This window comes from Pristiophorus japonicus, chromosome 19, assembly GCF_044704955.1.
Source record: "Pristiophorus japonicus isolate sPriJap1 chromosome 19, sPriJap1.hap1, whole genome shotgun sequence".
NCBI lineage: Eukaryota > Metazoa > Chordata > Chondrichthyes > Pristiophoridae > Pristiophorus > Pristiophorus japonicus.
Genome location: NC_091995.1, coordinates 40,464,245 through 40,483,504, shown reverse-complemented (window position 1 = coordinate 40,483,504; position 19,260 = coordinate 40,464,245). Strand labels below are relative to the sequence as shown.

The 19,260-nt window shown below is 48.8% G+C and overlaps 2 protein-coding genes across 2 annotated transcripts in view; both read right to left on the bottom strand.

The window, feature by feature from the left end:
- LOC139230185 (scavenger receptor cysteine-rich domain-containing protein DMBT1-like) overlaps positions 1 to 7,799 on the bottom strand; it is a 163,850-nt gene extending 156,051 nt beyond the window's left edge. Inside the window, exons 1-4 of the mRNA XM_070862026.1 lie at positions 7,787 to 7,799; positions 6,783 to 7,094; positions 3,559 to 3,870; positions 2,374 to 2,688 (exon numbers count right to left, since the gene is read on the bottom strand). Coding sequence (XP_070718127.1) covers positions 2,374 to 2,688; positions 3,559 to 3,870; positions 6,783 to 7,094; positions 7,787 to 7,799 — 952 coding nt within the window. The remainder of the gene's footprint in view (positions 1 to 2,373; positions 2,689 to 3,558; positions 3,871 to 6,782; positions 7,095 to 7,786) is intronic.
- LOC139230184 (soluble scavenger receptor cysteine-rich domain-containing protein SSC5D-like) overlaps positions 7,799 to 19,260 on the bottom strand; it is a 45,445-nt gene continuing 33,983 nt past the window's right edge. The window contains exon 4 of the mRNA XM_070862025.1: positions 7,799 to 8,118. Within this exon, the coding sequence (XP_070718126.1) occupies positions 7,799 to 8,118 (320 nt within the window). The remainder of the gene's footprint in view (positions 8,119 to 19,260) is intronic.

The window sequence follows — 19,260 nt, the reverse complement described above, 5'->3', positions numbered from 1 at the left end:
AACTACTGCACGCCTTACTGCATAAAGGAGACGAATGGGTATGGGGCAAAAGTCAAGAAAATGCCTTTGTAAAAGATAGAAAATTGTTATGCTCAAACAAGTTGCTTGTGTTGTATGATCCATGTAATCGTTTGGTACTAGCATGTCATGCGTTGTCGTATGGCGTCGGGTGTGTATTGCAACAAGCTAATGATTTTGGTAAATTGCAACTGGAGTCTGTCTAAGGCTGAGAGAGCCTACAGCATGATTGAAAAAGAAGCGTTAGCATGTGTCTATGGGATAAAGGAAATGCATCAATATCTGTTTGGGCTAAAATTTGAATTGGAAACTGACCATAAGCCACTGATATCCCTGTTTTCCGAGAGTAAGGGGATAAATACTAATGCATTGGCCTGCATCCAGAGATGGCCGCTCACGTTGTCCGCATAAACTACGCCACCCGCCACAGGCCAGGCACAGAAAGCTCTCAGTAGGCTGTCAGTGCCCACCTTGGGGGTAGAAATGGCGCAGCCCGTAGATTTAGTCATGGTTATGGAAGCATTTGAGAGTGAGCAATCATCCCTCACTGCCCGACAGATTAGAACCTGGATGAGCCAGGACCCCTTACTGTCCCTAGTTAAAAACTGTGTGCTTCACAGGAGCTGGTCCAGTGTCCCAGTGGAAATGCAGGATGAGATAAAAACGTTCCAGCGGCGAAAAGATGAAATGTCCATACAGGCAGACTGCCTTCTGTGGGGAAATCGGGTAGTGGTTCCCAAGAAGGGCAGAGACACCCTTCATTAGTGACCTTCACAGTTTCCACCCAGGCATCGTAATGATGAAAGCGATAGCCAGATCCTACGTGTGGTGGCCTGGTATCGATGCAGACTTAGAGTCCTGCGTGCACAGATGTAACACTTGCTCGCAGTTAAATAATGCACCCAGGGAGGCGCCACTAAGTTTATGGTCTTGGCCCTCCAAACTGTGGTCTAGGGTCCATGTCAACTATGTAGGCCCGTTCTTGGGTAAAATGTTCCTGGTGGTTGTAGATGCGTACACCAAATGGATTGAATGTGAGATAAAGTCAGCAAGCACGTCCGCTGCCACCACTGAAAGCCTGTGGGCCATGTTTGCCACGCATAGACTACCCGGTGTCCTTGTGAGCGACAATGGGCCATGTTTTACCAGTGCTGAGTTCAAATAATTCATGACCCGCAACGGGATCAAAAATGTCACATCTGCCCCGTTCAAACCATCATCCAATGGTCAGGCAGAGAGAGCAGTGCAAACTATCAAGCAGGGGTTGAAGAGGGTAACTGAAGGTTCACTGCAGACTTGCCTATCCCGAGTCCTGCTCAGTTACCGCACGAGACCCCACTTGCTCACTGGGATTCCACCTGCTGAACTGCTTATGAAAATGGCACTTAAGACAAGGCTCTCATTAGTTCATTCTGATCCACGTAAACAGGTAGAGAGCAGGCGATTACAACAAAGTACATACCATGATAGCGCAAATGTGTCACGCGAGATTGAAATCAATGATCCTGTATTTGTATTGAATTATGGACAAGGTCCCAAGTGGCTTCCTGGCACTGTTGTGACCAAAGAGGGGAGCAGGGTGTTTCGGGTCAAACTTTCAAATGGACTCATTCACCGGAAACACTTGGACCAAATCAAACACAGATTCACGAACTATCCTGAGCAACCCACTTTGGACCCTATCTTTTTTGACCCCCCAACATACACATCAGTGGCAACCGACTCCGCGGTTGGCCACGAAACACAACCCATCATCCACAGCAGCCCAGCAGGACTCACCACATCAGGCAGCCCAGCAAGGCCAGCTGCAAAGCAGCCCAGCGAGGGCGCAACAGACGGTTCACCAATACCAGCATCTGCACCGAGACAATCAACCAGACAAAGAAGGGCCCCAGATTGTCTCACCTTGTAAATAGGTACACTGTTGACTTTGGTGGGGAGTGTTGTTATATATGTAAACTTGTATATACTTTATACAGCCACCAGAGGGCTCATCCCCTGGAGTCCCAAGGGATCCCATAATCCCTTGGGAGCACAGGTACTTCAGGAAGCCTCAAAGGCTGGAGAGGCATCTGGAGACCTGCAATAAAAGACTAAGGTCACACTTTACTTTGAGCTCACAGCATCCAGTCAGACTCTTTATTCATACATAACAAGTACCACACTGGGTGAGTTTGGCCAACTTCACACAGACCGAGACTGGAGCCTAGGCTTTACCTGCTGTACGTGTGGGATCAGTACCACACTGGATGAGTTCGGCTAACTCCACACAGGCCGGGACTCGCCCGCTCATCAAATACTGCCCGACTGGGAGATTTGCCGGTGCCCATTCTCACCGGGTTAGCGCACTGTTACCTGAGCACTGAACTCCAGCATCATCACTGTGCCGACAGTTATGTTCGCCCCACGGTGACGCGACACATCGATCGAGGCTTGACTCAGTCCCGTCGCAGAGCACGTCATCTAACCAGATTGGGCCGCTGGTCTTCCCAAAGGAGGTTCCGGTGGTGGCTGAAATCACCCTCCCACAGTTGAGCTGCCGGCACACGACCTGCGCGTCGTGCAGGTCCCAGTAATCACTGCAAACCGTTCCCCAGACAGATTGGTGAAGGATCTCCACTCTCCCACGACACATGTCGTCTCCACCTTCCAGTCTCACCAACCCCCCACCTGGAACACAAGCAACACAAAGAGGCTCATCACCTTCCAGCCTCCAATTCCAACCACCTCCTCGGAGTCAGCCATTCATCGGTGTCTTACCTCTCGGTCAGGATGTTGTGGGCTCAAGCCCCACTCCGGAGCCTTGAGCACAAAATCCAGGCCGACACTCCAAGTGCCAGTACTGAAGGAGCGCTGCACTTTCGGAGGGGCAGTACTGAGGGAGTGCTGCACTGTGGTAGGGGCAGTACTGAGACAGCGCTGCACTGTCGGAGGGGCAGTACTGAGGGAGCACTGCACTGTTGGAGGGTCAGTATTGAGGGAGCGCAGCACTGTTGGAGGGTCAGTACTGAGGGAGCGCAGCACTGTCGGAGGGGTAGTACTGAGGGAGCACTGCACTGTTGGAGGGTCAGTACTGAGGGAGTGCAGCACTGTTGAAGGGTCAGTACTGAGGGAGCGCAGCACTGTCGGAGGAGCAGTACTGAGGGAGTGCTGCACTGTGGGAGGGGCAGTACTGAGGGAGCACTGCACTGTCAGAAGGGCAGTGATGAGGGAGCACTGCACTGTTGGAGGGTCAGTGCTGAGGGAGCGCAGCACTGTTGGAGGAGCAGTACTGAGGGAGTGCTGCCCTGTTGGAGGGGCAGTACTGATGGAGCGATGTCCTGATGAAGACGGGATACTTAAGCCCAAGGAGGTTACAGCGATCGAGAAGAGCGAGGGCCATGGCAAGATTTGAACATAAGGATTAGAATTGTAGGGCTGCAGGAGGTTACAGAGATAGGGATGGGCGAAGCTCAAGGAAATATTTGGACACTCGGATAAGAATTTTTAAAATCGATGCCGGTTGCGTTATTACAAGTGTAATGAAAGCTCCTAACTCACCCGAGCAGATGACCCCAGCGTGTTGACCACAAGGACTGCGGTTGGTACGGAACGGGTAGGAGAGGCATCGGTCCAGGGTACGCTCCGTCCCATCACACCCGACACCACTCAGCAGGACCTCCCTGCTCCCATTGCCGCGGTAGGCCCCGGTTACTGATTTGACCTTCCCACAGTTCAGCTGCTTGCACACGATGTCCCCGTCGGTGAGGTCCCAGCCCTTGGCGCAGACGGTCCCCCAGGTGGAAGTGTGAAAGATCTCCACTCTCCCCGAGCACATGTTGTTCCCGTCTGTCAGTCTGACTGGGAAAGGACCTGTCAGGGACAACACAAGATTTGGACCTTTCTCCTACTGTGGTTTTAATCCCCAGTCGTTTCCCCTCCCTCCTCGAAGGAACAGGAGGAGGGCAATCAGCCCCTCAAAACTGTTACACAGGAACCGAAGGAGGCCATTCAGCCCCTCGAACATGTTACATAGGAACAGGAGTAGGTCCATTCAACCCCTCGAATCTGTACACAGGAACAGGAGGGGGCCCATTTAGCTTCTCGGACCTGGTACATAGGGGCAGGAGTGGGCCCATTCAGACTCGTGAGTGATCATCTAACTCAGCACAGGCCAGAGATGGAGCCTATGCCTTTACTGCTGTGTGGGCCAGAACATTCTACACAGTTACACAACTTGTCATGGTGGCACAACGTCTGGGTTACTAGTCCTGGGCCAGAACCAGTCCTTCCTGTACCTGGGGGGCCATCGGAGAGGCCCCACCATCACAACACTGCAAATCCTTTCAGACAGGGGCGGTGCCTTCAAATTCAGTCTGGTGCCAGAATCACACAGTGAGTGTGAAGGATGATCCTTTATTAGAATCTCTCGGTCGGAGGCCATCGTGTCTGTGCTGGCACGTTAAAAGAGCAAAACAATTAATCCCACTCTCCCTGCTCTTACCCCAGGGCTCGAAAAATATTTCTCTTCAGGTATTTATCCAATTTGCTTTTGAAAGTTCTCTCCATCTCCCCCTCTGGTTCTTCCGCCAATGATCTTAAATCTGTGTCTGCTAGTTACTGACCCTCCTGCCACTGAGAACAGTTTCTCCCCATCTTCTCTATCAGAACCTCTAGAAAGTTGACGGCCGTCTCTGGATTTATCAGCTCTCTTTTCGCCCCCTGCACTGTGTGCCTCGGCAATGCTTCAGAGAACCCAAATTGTGGTTGTCCCACACGCACAAGGAAAGAGATCAACTCCAACTCCAAAATAAAATATTCAAATCCTCTCGCACTCCTCTGACACATTTCAGTATCATTCCCAGCTCTGTTCACCGGCTTCCCACTCTCTCTCCTCTGAGTCAGCACACTTCATCCCATAATCCAGACGCACACTCCTGGGGCCAATACTGAGAGAGGTGCTGCACGTACAGAAGTAGATGTCTACAACAACACCTTGTATATATATAGTGCCTTTAACGTAGGGAGGGGCGAGGCCATGGAGGGATTGAAAATAAGGCTGAGAACTTTGAAATCGAGGCATTGCTTAACCGGAAACCAATGTGGGTCAGCCAGCGCAGGGGTGATGGGTGGGCAGGATTTGGTGTGAGTTAGGTCACGGGCAGCCAAGTTTTAGCATCACCTTTAGTTTACATAGGGCAGAATGTGGGATGCCAGCCAGCAGTGTGCTTGATTAGTCAAGTCCAGAGGTAACAAAGGCATGGATGAGGGCTTCAGCAGCAGATGAACTGAGGCAAGGGCGGAGACGGACGATGTTACGGAGGTGGAAATAGGCGGTCTTAGTTATGCTGCGGATATGTGGTTGAAAGCTCACTTTAGGGTCAAATATGACACCAAGGTTGCGAACAGTCTGGTTCATCCTCAGACAGAGGTTGAGCAGAGGGATGGAGTCGGTGGCTGGGGAACGGAGTTTATGGCGGGGACTGAAAACAATGGCTTCGGTCTGCCCAATATTCAATTGGAGAAAATTTCTGCTCTTCCAGAACTGGATGCCGGACAAACAATTTAGACACCGTGGAAGGGTCGAGAGAAGTGGTAGTGAGGTAGAGCTGGGTGTCATCATACACTCTAATACTTAGCCTATAATCCAGGCTAACATTCACGGTAGCAGTATTGATGGAGGTGCTGCATTCTCAGAGATAGATGTATACACTCCAGTTTTTGATCCTATTATCCAGGCCGATACTGCCGGTACCAGTAATGAGGGAGGTGCTGCACTGTCAGAGGTGCTCACCTGATATGTTAAGCCAAGCCTCTGATTGCCCTCGCAGGTGCGTATTAAAGATCCTACGGTCACTATTGGAAGAAGAGCAGGGAGAGTTCTCCCTGCAGTTCTGGGTCCAACATTCCCACCCGATCACCAATAAAATACTCTGGTCATTTATCTCATCAGTGGATGTGGGAACTTGCTATGTGCAAAATCGCTGCCATGGTTCCAACATTACAATTGTGACCACAGTCGAACTTACTTCATTCGCTGTTGAGGTGGTGACAGACACGATGTCAAAGTAAACTGTCGAAATTCTGTAACGCCACGTTTGAGGCGCAAAGTTTTAAAAGATTGACCATTTAGTGCCCGGCAAGATGACCTGCAAAATTGTGGGAAATTGGGCACTTTCCCCTCAGAAATGCAGTGAGGCGGTATCGGAGGTGCTAATGGCCTCCACAGGTTCAAATTCTCTGGGTGAAAAAGTTTCTCCTCATCTCGGTCCTAAATGGCTTACCCCTTATCCTTAGACTATGTACCCTGGTTCTGGACTTCCCCAACATTGGGAACTTTCTTCCTGTATCTTAGCTGTCCAGTCCCGTCTGAATTATATATGTTTCCATGAGATCCCCTTTCATCCTTCTAAATTCCAGTGAGTATAATCCAAGCCGATCCAGTCTTTCTTCATATGTCAGTCCTGCCATCCCGGGAATCAGTCTGGTGAACCTTTGCTGCACTCCCTCAATAGCAAGCACGCCTTTCCTCATACCAGTCTCTGATCCTCTATCTGCGAACACTCTGCACACCAGCACTCAAACCAGCATGGGTTGCCCAGGGATGAGCAAAGGTCAAGGAAGGATTTGGAGACGAGGATAAGAATTTTTTAATTGAGGTGTTGCCAGACTGGGAGTCAATGTAGGTCAGCGAGTACAGGGGGTGAGGGGTGAACGGGATTGGTCTGAGAGGTGTGGAACAGCCAGTTGCATTATTACAAGCGTAATGAAAGATCCTAACTCACCTGAGCAGATGACACCAGCGTGCTGACCACAGGCACTGCTGTTGGCACCGAACGGGTTGGAGAGGCATCGGTCCAGGGAGCGCTCCGTCCCGTCACACCTGACAACGCTCAGCAGGACCTCTCCACTCCCTTGACCACGGTAGGCCCCGGTTAGCGACTCGGCCTTCCCGCAGTTCAGCTGCTTGCACACGATGTTCCCGTCGGTGAGGTCCCAGCCCTCGTCGCAGATGGTCCCCCAGGTGGAATTGTAAAGGATCTCCACTCTCCCCGAGCACGTGTTGATCCCGTCTGTCAGTCTGACCGGAAAAGGACCTGTCAGGGACAACACAAGATTTGGGCCTTTCTGCTACTGTGATTTTAAACCCCACTCATTTCCCCTACCTCCTCGAACGAACAAGAGGAGGCTGAGGATGAAGGTGCCACCAGTCTTCTACTGCCCCTCTCCCCATGGTGCTGAGATATGGGTTCACCAGCGTCCAACACCCTTTCGCAAGTCAAACCAAATGACCCCTTTCTGGCTCACGCTATTGGTCCAAAAGTTGATCCTTGGGACCTGTTGCAGTCATCCAGATCAAAGGATCATATCTCTCGGTGCAAGCAACGATGGTGCTAGCGGACTTTATTTCCCCAGGTATCCTCTAGTGATCTATCGAGTACTGAGGAGAAGGTCTGGAATTTTTGCTGGTAATGCAAATGGTTGCTCCCTTCATAACCGGGAAAGGATCTATCAGGGTCAACACAAGGTTTGGGCCTTTCTCCGACTGTGGTTTTAATCCTCCACTCGTTTCCCCTCCTTCCTTGAAGGATCAGGAGTACGCTACTCAGCCCCTCTAAACTGTTACACAGGAACAGAAGGGGGCCCATTCAGCCTGTTGGACCAGGTACATAGGAAAAGGAGTGGGCCCATTCAGCCTCAATGAGTGATCAGCTAACTCAGCACAGGCCGGAGATGGAGCCTGGTCCTTTCCTGCTTTGTGTGGGCCAGAACATTCCACACTCTTTACCGCTGCGCACCATTACTGCTGACCTGAGCAAGTAACTCCAGCATCCTGGCTGTGCGTACAGTTGCTGATATTCCGCAGGTCTGCCGGGCACTGATTGATGGTCGCCTCCGTCCCAACACACCCCACATTATCCAGCCAGATGGGGCCTACACCTGTGGCAAAGCTGGTGCTCACGGACATGGCAGCCCCACACTTGAGCTGACTGCAGACAATCGAGGCGTCCAGGATGTCCCAGTTATGATCACAAACCGTGCCCCAGGTGGAATTGTTGTACACCTCGACTCTCCCCGAACACGAATCAAGACCTTTTCGCAGTCTGAGGGGCACCGGACCTGGAAAAGGACCAAAGCAAATTTTACATTGTGAGCTGGTGCCCTAATGTACTGACAGCAGTCATCGCACCCCGAATATCCATTCTATAATGTGGTGTCCTGAACTCTACCCTCCCATTCCTGGGCCCGAATACCCCTCCTCCAATGTGGTGTCCTGAGCTCTACCCTCCCATTCCTGGGCCCGAATACCCCTCCTATAATGTGTCCAGAACTCTACCCTCCCATTCCTGGGCCCGAATACCCCTCCTATAATGTGGTGTCCACAACTCTCCCCTCCCATTCCTATGCTTGAATACCCCTCCTGTAATGTGCCATATAGAACTCTATCCTCCCATCTCTTGGCTCGAATACCCCTCCTATAATGAGGTGTCCAGACCTCTACCCTGCCATTCCTGTTCCCATTCTATGAATCTTCACTGCGTTCTTGCCCTGGTATCTGCACACTTACACACATACAATCCCACACACACACAGACATAGATGCGCAGACACAAATACAAGCTCCACACAGCCCCACACACACAGGCACACAAGTACATCAGCACACACACCACAAACTAAACCAACTGCCCTGCTCGCTGCCCAAAGCCCTGTATCAATCCCAAAACTGCGTGAGAACACCAGCAGGAGAACGGGGCCATAAAAGGAGCGGCGAGCGGCCCCTGGGCAGCGTGGAGGCCACTTCAAGCAGTAGCGGGGCGAAGGAGCGGCGAGAGACTGTGGAGGGATGTGATCGGGGCCCTGGAGAGGCGTGAGTTCAGGGCCAGAGACCCAGGGGCAGCACGGGCCAGCCCACACTGCGATATGTGTGCGCACTAGGTCCGTGCAGCAGAGCAGGAGTAGGCCATTTGGCCCCTTGAGCCTGCTCCACCATTCAATAAGATCATGGCTGATGTGATCATGGACTCAGCTCCACTTCCCTGCCCGCTCTCCCTAAAACTTTACTCCCTTATCACTCAAATATTTGTCTATCTCCGACTTAAATATATTCAGTGACGCAGCCTCCACAGCTCTCTGGGGCAGAGAGTTCCATAGATTTACAACCCTCTGAGAGAAGAAATTTTTCCTCATCGCAGTTTTAAATGGGCAGGCCGTTATTCTAAGTCTATGTCGCCTAGTTTTAGTTTTCCCTATGAGTGGAAATATCCTCTCCACATCCACCTTATCAAGCCCCCTCACTATCTTATAAGTTTCAATAAGATCACCTCTCATTCTTCTGAACGACAATGTTTATAGGCCCAAGCTACTCAACCTATTCTTATAAGTCAACACTCTCATCTCCGGAAACAACCTAGTGAACCTTCTCTGAACAGCCTCCAATGCAAGTATATCCTTCCTTAAATACGGAGACCAAAACTGTACGTAGTACTCCAGGTGTGGCATCACCAATAACCTGTTCAGTTGTAGCATGACTTCTCTGCTTTTATACTCTATTTCCCCTTGCAATAAAGGTCAACATTCCACTTGCCTTCCCCTTCCTGATTATTTGCTGTACCTGCATACTAACTTTTTGTGTTTCATGCACAAAGACCCCCAGGTCTCTCTGTACTGGAGCACTTTTCAATTTTTCTGCATTTAAATTATAATTTGCTTTTCTATTTTTTCTGCCAAAATGGATAACCTCACATTTTCCCACATTATACTCTATCAGTCAAATGTTTGCCCACTCACTTAGCCTGTCTATATCCCTTTGCAGATTTTTTGTGTCCTCCTCACAATTTGCTCTCCCAACCATCTTTGTATCATCAGCAAACTTGGCTACAGCACACTCGGTCCTGTTATGTATGGAGAAAGAGTCAGACTGAACACTGTGAACTCAAAGTAAAGTGTGACCATAGTCTTTTATTGTAGGTCTCCAGAGTGCCTTTCCAACCTGTAAACTCTCCTTAAATACCTGTGCTGCCAAGGGATTATGGATCCCTTGGGACTCCACGGGATGAGCCCTCTGGTGTCAGTACAGAGTAAATACAAGTTTACATAAATAACAACACTCCCCGCCAAAGTCAATATTGTAATTATTTACGATGTGAGTCAATCTGGGACCCTTCTTGCCCTGGTTGATTGTCTCGGTGTGAAAGCTGGTGTTGTTGAATCATTTGTTGGGCCCTCGCTGGGCTGCTGTGCAGCTGGCCTTGCTGGGCTGCCTGGTGTGTTGGGTCCGGCTGGGCTGCTGTTAATGATGGGTTCTGCTTTGTGGTCAATCATGGTGCCGGTTGCCACTGGTGTGTATGTTGGAGGATCAAAAAAGGTAGAGTCCAAGGTGGGTTGCCCAGGATAGCCTGTGAATCTGAGTTTGATTTGGTCCAAGTGTTTCCGGTGAATGAGTCCATTTGAAAGTTTGACCCGAAACACCCTGCTCCCCTCTTTGGCCACAACAGTGCTGGGAAGCCACTTGGGACCTTGTCCATAATTCAATACAAATACAGGATCATTCATTTCAATCTCGCATGACACATTTGCGCTATCAAGGTATGTACTTTGTTAAAGCCGCCTGTTCTCTGCCTGTTCATGTAGAACAGGGTGAACTAACAAGAGCCTTGTCTTAAGTGCTCTTTTCATGAGCAGTTCAGCGGGTGGGATCCCAGTGAGTGAGTGGGGTCTCGTGCAGTAGCTAAACAGGGCTCAGGATAGGCGAGTCTGCAGCGAGCCTTCAGTTACCCTCTTCAAGCCTTGCTTGATGGTTTGCACTGCTCCCTTTGCCTGACCATTGGAAGCTGGTTTAAACGTGGCAAATGTGACATGTTTGATCCCGTTACGGGTCATGAATTCTTTGAAATCAGCACTGGTAAAACATGGCCCATTGTCGCTCACCAGGACATCGGATAGGCCGTGTGTGGCAAACATGGCCTGCAGGCTTTCAGTTGTGGCAGCGGACATGCTAGCCGACATTATCTCACATTCAATCCACTTGCAGTACGCATCTACATCCACAAGGAACATTTTACCCAAGAACGGGCCTGCATAGTCGATGTGTACCCTAGACCAGGATTTGGAAGGCCAAGACCATAAACTTAGCGGCCTCTCCCTGGGCTTAACTGCGAGCATGTATTATATCTGTGAATGCAGGGCTCCACATCCGCATTGATACCGGGCCACCACACGTGGGATCTGGCTATCGCTTTCGTCATTACGATGCCTGGGTGGGTCCTGTGGAGGTCATTGATGAAGTGTCTTTGCCCTTCTTGGGAACCACTACACGATTGCCCCACAGAAGGCAGTCTGCCTGTATAGTCGTTTCGTCTTTGCGCCGCTGGAACGGTTTTATGTCTTCCTGCATTTCCACTGGGACACTGGACCAGCTCCCGCGAAGCACTCAGCTTTTGACTAGGTATAGTAAGGGATCCTGGCCCGTCCAGGTTTTCATCTGCTGGGCAGTGACGGATGATTGCTCACTCTCAAATGCTTCCATAACCATGGCTAAATCTGCGGGCTGCACCATTTCGACTCCCGTGGTGGGCAATGGCAGTCTACTGAGAGCATCGGCACAGTTTTTTGTGCCTGGCCTGTGGCGGATGGCGTAGTTGTATGCGGACAACATGAGCGCCCATCTCTAGATGCGGGCCGATGCGCTGGTATTTATCCGTTTGCTCTGGGAAAACAGGGATATGAGTGGCTTATGGTCAGTTTCCAATTCGAATTTTAGCCCAAACAGGTATTTGATGCATTTTCTTTACCCCATAGACACACGCTAACCCTTCTTCTCAATCATGTGGTAGGCTCTCTCAGCCTTAGACAGACTGCTGGATGCGTAAGCAACCGGTTGCAGTTTCCCGAAATCATTAGCTTGTTGCAATACACACCCCCTGACACCATATGATGACGCATCACATGCTAGTACCAAACGCTTACATGGATCATACAACACAAGCAATTTGTTTGAGCATAACAATTTTCTCACTTTTACAAAGGCATTTTCTTGGCTTTTGCCCCAAACCCATTCATCTCTTTTTCGTAGTAAGACCTGCAGTGGTTGTAACAGTGTGCTCAGACCCGGTAAGAAGTTACTAAAGTAGTTCAGGATTCCCAGAAATGACCGCAGCCCCGTCACGTTCTATGACCTCGGTGCATTCTCGATAGCCTCCATCTTCGCATTGGTGGGCCTGATGCCGTCGGCAACAATCCTCCTTCCCAAGAACTCCACTTCAGGCACCAGGAAAAAATATTTTGAGTATTTTAACCTGAGCCCCATGCGATTGAGTCGACTAAGAATCTCCTCCAGGTTCTGCAGATGCTTGGCTGTGTTCTGACCTGTGACTAAGATGTCATCCTGGAAGACCACGGTGTGCGGGACCGAGTTCAGTAAGCTTTCCATGTTTCTCTGGAATATCGCCGCCGCTGATCAAATTCCAAACAGGCATCTGTTATAAATAAAAAGATCTTTGTGCGTGTTGATGCAGGTGAGGCCCTTCGATGATTCCTCCAGCTCCTGCGTCATGTAGGCCGAGGTCAAGTCCAGCTTCGTGAACGTCTTTCCTCCTGCCAGCGTTGCAAAGAGATCATCAGCCTTTGGTAGTGGGTATTGGTCCTGCAGGGAAAAATGATTGATAGTTACTTTGTAATCGCCACGGATTCTGACGGTGCCATCTCCCTTGAGGACAGGAATGATCGAGCTGGCCCACTTCTTGAACTCGATTGGAGAAATGATGCCTCTTGTTGCAGCCGATCTAGCTCAATCTCTACCCTTTCTCTCATCATGTACGGTCCTGCTCTTGCCTTGTGATGGATGGGTCGCACCCTCGGAATTAGGTGGATCTTCACTTTTGCTCCTTGGAATTTCCCAATGCCTGGTTCGAACAGCTAAGGGAACTTGTTTAAGACCTGGGCACACGAAGTGTCGTCAGCAGACGATAGCGCTCGGACGTCATCCCAGTTCCAGCGTATCTTTCCCAGCCAGCTCCTGCTGAGCAACGTAGGACCATCGCCCGGTACCACCCAGAGTGGTAGCTTGTGCACCGCTCCATCATAAGAGACCTTTATGGTAGCACTGCTAATTACGGGAATCAGTTTTTTCGTGTAAGTTCTTAGTTTCATATGAATTGGAGTTAAGACTGGCCTTGAGGCCTTGTTGCACCATTGTCTTTCGAAAGTCTTTTTGCCCATGATGGACTGGCTCGCGTCCGTGTCCAGTTCCACTGATATGGGAGTCCATTTAGTTCAACATTCAGCATTATCGGGGGACAATTCATGGTGAATGTGTACACATCATGTACCTCTGCCTCCTCGGTCTGAGGCTCTGGTTCGTCGTGCTCCTCTGTGGATCTGTCCTCCTCTGCAACATACTGGTTTGCAGGTTTAACAGGATTAGCAGCTCGCCTGCACATACATTGGAGGTGTCCCATTGTTCCACAGCCCTTGCAAACATACCCTTTGAATCAGCATAAATGGAAACGCAGCGCCAACAAAGTGTTAATGGCCTTGCATTCATCCTCCTTGATGTGGACTCTGAGACATCTGCGGACGTGCAGCTGCAGGCATGTGTGACCTGCCCTGTACGTTGCGATTCAAAACCAACATCACTTTGTTCACAGTACTTGTAGCAGTACTTGTGCACTGAGAGATTTGCTTAATATTGTCACTGGTGGCAATGAACGCCTGGGCTATCGCTATGGCCTTATTCAAGGTTGGGGTCTCTGCAGTCAAAAGTTTCCGAAGTATGGTTTCGTGGCCAATGCCAAGTACGAAAAAGTCTCCGAATATGTGCTCCAAATGTCCTTCAAATTCGCATTGTCCTGCAAGGCGTCTTAGCACGGCGACATAACTCGCCACTTCCTGGGCTTCAAACCTTTTGTAGTTGTAGAACCGGTACCTCATGTGGAAATGTATTTTTTATCTAAGCTGTACCACACTGTATTTTTGGGCCCTTTTAATATAAAACAAAATGGAGTCCTGGTCCTTCCAGAAATTTCTGCAACAGACAGTCTGTTTGCATAAACAGCTAAACCTGGCTTGAAATGGCTGATAACTAATCAATAGCCACCAGGCAGGTATGAGACAACTCCTGCAGAGACAGGTACCTTCCATGGTGCTTTCCTATTATCCATACAACATCAGTTCCACTCCGCCCCACCCTTTGAGATACTCAAACCACCAGCCATTATCTCTGGTACAGACCTCATCCATTTGATGCAAAAAGATAACTGACCAGGAAACTGGATAATCCTGACACAATGCAATACCAGTAATAGCTCATTACCACACTCTCATCGAGTAATGGCTCGACTAGTCAACTGATAACCCTGACAAAAGGAAATATTTGGAAACCATGTCAGGACAAGGATGTAGTAACTAACTCTTTATCTGTATTCACTGACTGCAAGACATAACCAATACACAGGAAGAGGCCATAACATGGGTTTTTACTGTATAAGTATCTTGTGAAATTGTACCATTTCGAAGGTGTTCACTTAGCCGTTGACTGAGTGTGACCTTTCCCTTGCTAGCAAGTAAAATTAAAGGAATATCTGCCGGGTTGAAGGTGTCTGAGTTGTATATTGTGAGTCGAGATTTCGACAGTTACTTCTTGGAGGTTCCACCGAGATTGCTTACTCTCTAACCTGTGAGTAAAACTTATGCGGGTATAGTGCCTCTTCAGTGAATGGCTTCACTGGCCAGAATAAGGTGAGCCTTTTGCTCACAAGAGGTTTCTTCACTGTTGAATCGCATATGTAATCTGTCGTCCACAGGGGAGGTGCTGCGATCTACGAGACTCGACATTTGAGAGCTGAAAGTTATTTTTGTGATCATTTCTTTCTCAGCTTGCAGGCAGAAGAGATCTGGTCCTGGAAATATTTTGAAGCAGCCCGGGGAGATTTTCAGTAGGAAAAGGTAAAAAGAGCGCTATTCGATCAACGGTTCTTATGTGATCAGATTAGGAAAACGGTTCTTATGTGATAAGATTAGGAAAACGGTTCTTATGTGATAAGATTAGGAAAACGGTTCTTATGTGATAAGAGTTAAGGTAAAGATTCGGAAAACGGTTCTTATGTGATAAGATTAGGGGGAAAAAAGCGCTAATCGATTGAAGGTTCTTATGTGATAAGAGTTCAGATAATGGGACCGTAAGTTTTATAAGTTTTATTAGGATAAGTTAAGGACTCGGTCTGTAGTGGCGTACAACGCAGGCTGAGAATTGACTATTTGTTGAGATAGAGTTTAAGGTTATGATTTGTATACTCGCGTGAATATTGTTTGTCCTAGTTGTCCTTGTTATACTATTGTGTTGAATACCTTTGTGCGATATTGCAATTAGAGAAACGGGAAGAGTCACTAGGGAAAATTGTGATTCGGGAAAACAAGGATTGATTGAGAAAAGAAACAGTAACTGATTGATCAACTGCGGTTGGTTCATGCCAACATCTCTCACACATCCAGACTGAGCCCGAATTAAGAGCCTTTTCAGGCCACGTAACGGCCAGGAGAAGTGGGTGTAGAGAACTCAGTTGGCCGAAAGGATTGTGAGATCAGAAACTGTGGAAAATCTTAATCATCTAGAATGGGTGCCGGAGCAAGTAAACCACCACAAAAGGGCACATCAGCCTATTTCATGCTCCAGAATTGTGGTCAGTCTTCAATTACCACCTAAAAAAAAAAATGGGTAAAGTGGACTGAGGGTGAAAACAGGCCATTTCCACCCGATGGTTCATTTAATTTAGAGAACAACATGTCTAGAGGAGTGTCCTATAAACAGAGACCCAGGTAGAAGAGGTAAAGGCACAAAAAAAAGGCCAATAATAAAAAAGGCCTGGGTTCCGATTCTTCAAGCCCACGTAAAATTAACAGAGAAAGTAAATCAATATGTAAGAAAAAAAAAAGAACCCGATAGTAACTTATAGATTCCAAAAAAATAGAGCTGGCCAACAAAAAGCTTTATTGAATGAAGAGAAGTGGGTGTAGAGAACTCGGTTCAAATGCTCTCAGACCAGTGTGCACAAATCATCGTACGACTTCTGCGTGGGCCTTGCTGGAGTGAGCAGATTCTTCATGAGGCCATACGTTGGTGCTCCACAGACGGTGAGGAGGATCGCCCTTCTTTTGGCAGCGTTCTCTTCCCCATCTAGAAACATATAAAATTCTGATGGGACTGGAGAGGTTAGATGCAGGAAGAATGTTCCCGATGTTGGGGAAGTCCAGAACCAGAGGACACAGTCGAAGGATAAGGGGTAAGCCATTTAGGACTGAGATGACGAGAAACTTCTTCACTCAGAGAGTTGTTAAACTGTGGAATTCCCTACCGCAGAGAGTTGTTGATGCCAGTTCATTGGATATATTCAAGAGGGAGTTAGATATGGACCTTATGGCTAAAGGGATCAAGGAGTATGGAGAGAAAGCAGGAAAAGGGTACTGAGGTGAATGATCAGCCATGATCTTATTGAATGGTAGTGCCGAATGGCCTACTCCTGCACTTATTTTCTATGTTCCTATGTTTCCATCTAGTTCATTGGCCACGAAGCAGTGGTCGAGTCGCTCCACAAAAGTTTCCCAATCAGCTCCCTCCAAGAATTTCTCCGGGATGCCCACTGTTCTCTGCATCTTTGGGTTCACCATCTGTATCTCATCGCCAGTTGTTATGTATGGAGAAAGAGTCAGACTGAACACTGTGAGTTCAAAGTAAAGTGTGACCTTAGTCTTTTAATGCAGTAAATACAAGTTTACATATAAAACAGGTCCCTTCAACCAAGTCAATTACAATTAATATACAATTAATCCCTCTCCCCCTGCTCTTAGCCCAGGGCTCTGCAAATCTTTTCCCTTCAGGTATTTATCCAATTTGCTTTTGAAAGTTCTTTTCATCTCCCCCTCTGGTTCTTCTTCCAATGATCTTGAATCTGTGTCCGCTGGTTACTGACCCTCCTGCCACTGAGAACAGTTTCTCCCGATCTTCTCCATCAGAACCTCCAGAAAGCTGATGGTCATCTCTGGATTTATCAGCTCTCTTTTCGCCCCCTGCACTGTGTTCCTCGGCAATGCTTCAGAGAACCCAAACTGTGGTGGGCAGTTGCAGAGTGGGCATTGGATCGTGAGTCTCCAATGCCACCAGTCTTCTATTGCCTCTGTCCCCATAGTACTGAGATATGGGTTCCACCAGCGTCCAACATCCTTTGGCACATCAAACCAAGTGACCCCTTTTTGGCTCATGCTATTGGTCCAAAAGTTGATCCAGGGGACCTGTTGTAGGCATCCAGATCAAAAGATCCCATCTCTTGGTGCAAGCAGCAATGGAGGTAACGGACTCCCCAGGTATCCTCCAGTAATCTATCCAGTATTGAGGAGAAGGGCTGGAATATTTGCTGGTAATGTAAATGACTGCTCCCTTGGTAACTGTAGACTGAATCGAGTGGCCTGGGTTGTGGTCCCAGGTTGCTCATCAACAGGGCAGGATTTGCATCAGCTGAACAAAGACTCGTTGTCCCACACGCACAAGGAAATAGATCAACTCCAGCTCCAAAATAAAATAATAAAATCATCTCACACTCCTCTGACACATTTCATTATCATTTCCAGCTCTGTTCACTGGCTCCCCACTCTCTCCCCTCTGAATCAGCACTCTTCATCCCATAATCCAGGCCCACACTCCTGGTGCCAATACTGAGAGAGGTGCTGCTCGTACAGAAGTAGATGTCTACAACAACACCTTATATATAAATAGTGCCTTTAACGTAGGGAGGGGCGAGGCCATGGAGGGATTGAAAATAAGGCTGGGAATTTTGAAATCGAGGCATTGCTTAACCGGAAACCAATGTAGGTCAGCCAGCGCAGGGGTGATGGGTGAGCAGGATTTGGTGTGAGTTAGGACACGGGCAGCCAAGTTTTGGGATCACCTCTAGTTTGCATAGGGTAGAATGTGGGATGCCAGCCAGCAGTGCGCTTATTAGTCAAGTCCAGAGGTAACAAAGGCATGGATGAGGGCTTCAGCAGCAGATGAACTGAGGCAAGGGCGGAGACGGGCGATGTTACGGGGGTGGAAATAGGCGGTCTTAGTTATGCTGCGGATATGTGGTTGAAAGCTCACTTTGGGGTCAAATATGACACAAAGGTTGTGAACAGTCTGGTTCATCCTCAGACAGAGGTTGAGCAGAGGGATGGAGTCGGTGGCTGGGGAACGGAGTTTATGGCGGGGACTGAAAACAATGGCTTCGGTCTGCCCAATATTCAATTGGAGAAAATTTCTGCTCTTCCAGAACTGGATGCCGGACAAACAATTTAGACACCGTGGAGGGGTCGAGAGAAGTGGTAGTGAGGTAGAGCTGGGTGTCATCATACACTCTAATACTTAGCCTATAATCCAGGCTAACACTCACGGTAGCAGTACTGATGGAGGTGCTGCACTGCCAGAGATAGATGTATACGCTCCAGTTTTTGATCCTATTATCCAGGCCGATACTGCCGGTATCAGTACTGAGGGAGGTGCTGCACTGTCAGAGGTGCTCACCTGATATGTTAAGCCAAGACTCACTAATTGCCCTCGCAGGTGCGCATTAAAGATCCTACGGCCACTATTGGAAGAGGAGCAGGGGGAGTTCTCCCTGGAGTTCTGGCTCCAACATTCCCACCCCATCACCAATAAAATACAGGCATTCTCTGGTCATTTATCTCATCAGTGGATGTGGGAACTTGCTATGTGCAAAATCGCTGCCATGGTTCCAACATTACAATTGTGACCACAGTCGAACTTACTTCATTCGCGGTTGAGGTGGTGACAGGCACGATATCAATGTAAACTCTTTGGGGTCGAAATTCAGTAGCGCCACGTTTGGGGCGCAAAGTTTTAAAAGATTGACCATTTAGTGCCCGGCGCGATGACCTGCAAAATTGTGGGAAATTGGGCACTTTCCCCTCAGAAATGCAGTGAGGCGGTATCAATGGGGCACTGCATTACAGGGGCGTTATTACCGGGGCAGCACCCACTTTCATTTACTGATAATGACGCTGCTGCTCATTCCAGTTCTTAAAGGGATGTCATTTCAGGCAGCACCTGGTCATTCTCATCCCAGTTGACTGAGCTGCAAGGAAGATCTAATGCAAGGGCCACTCGGTTCAGTGATCTGCCGTTGGATACAATGGTGGGGGCAGTCGAGCGAAGGAGAGAGGTATTTTTCCTTCCATCTGGGAGAAGGCCAACGCCACAGGTTTTTAGGGCCATGT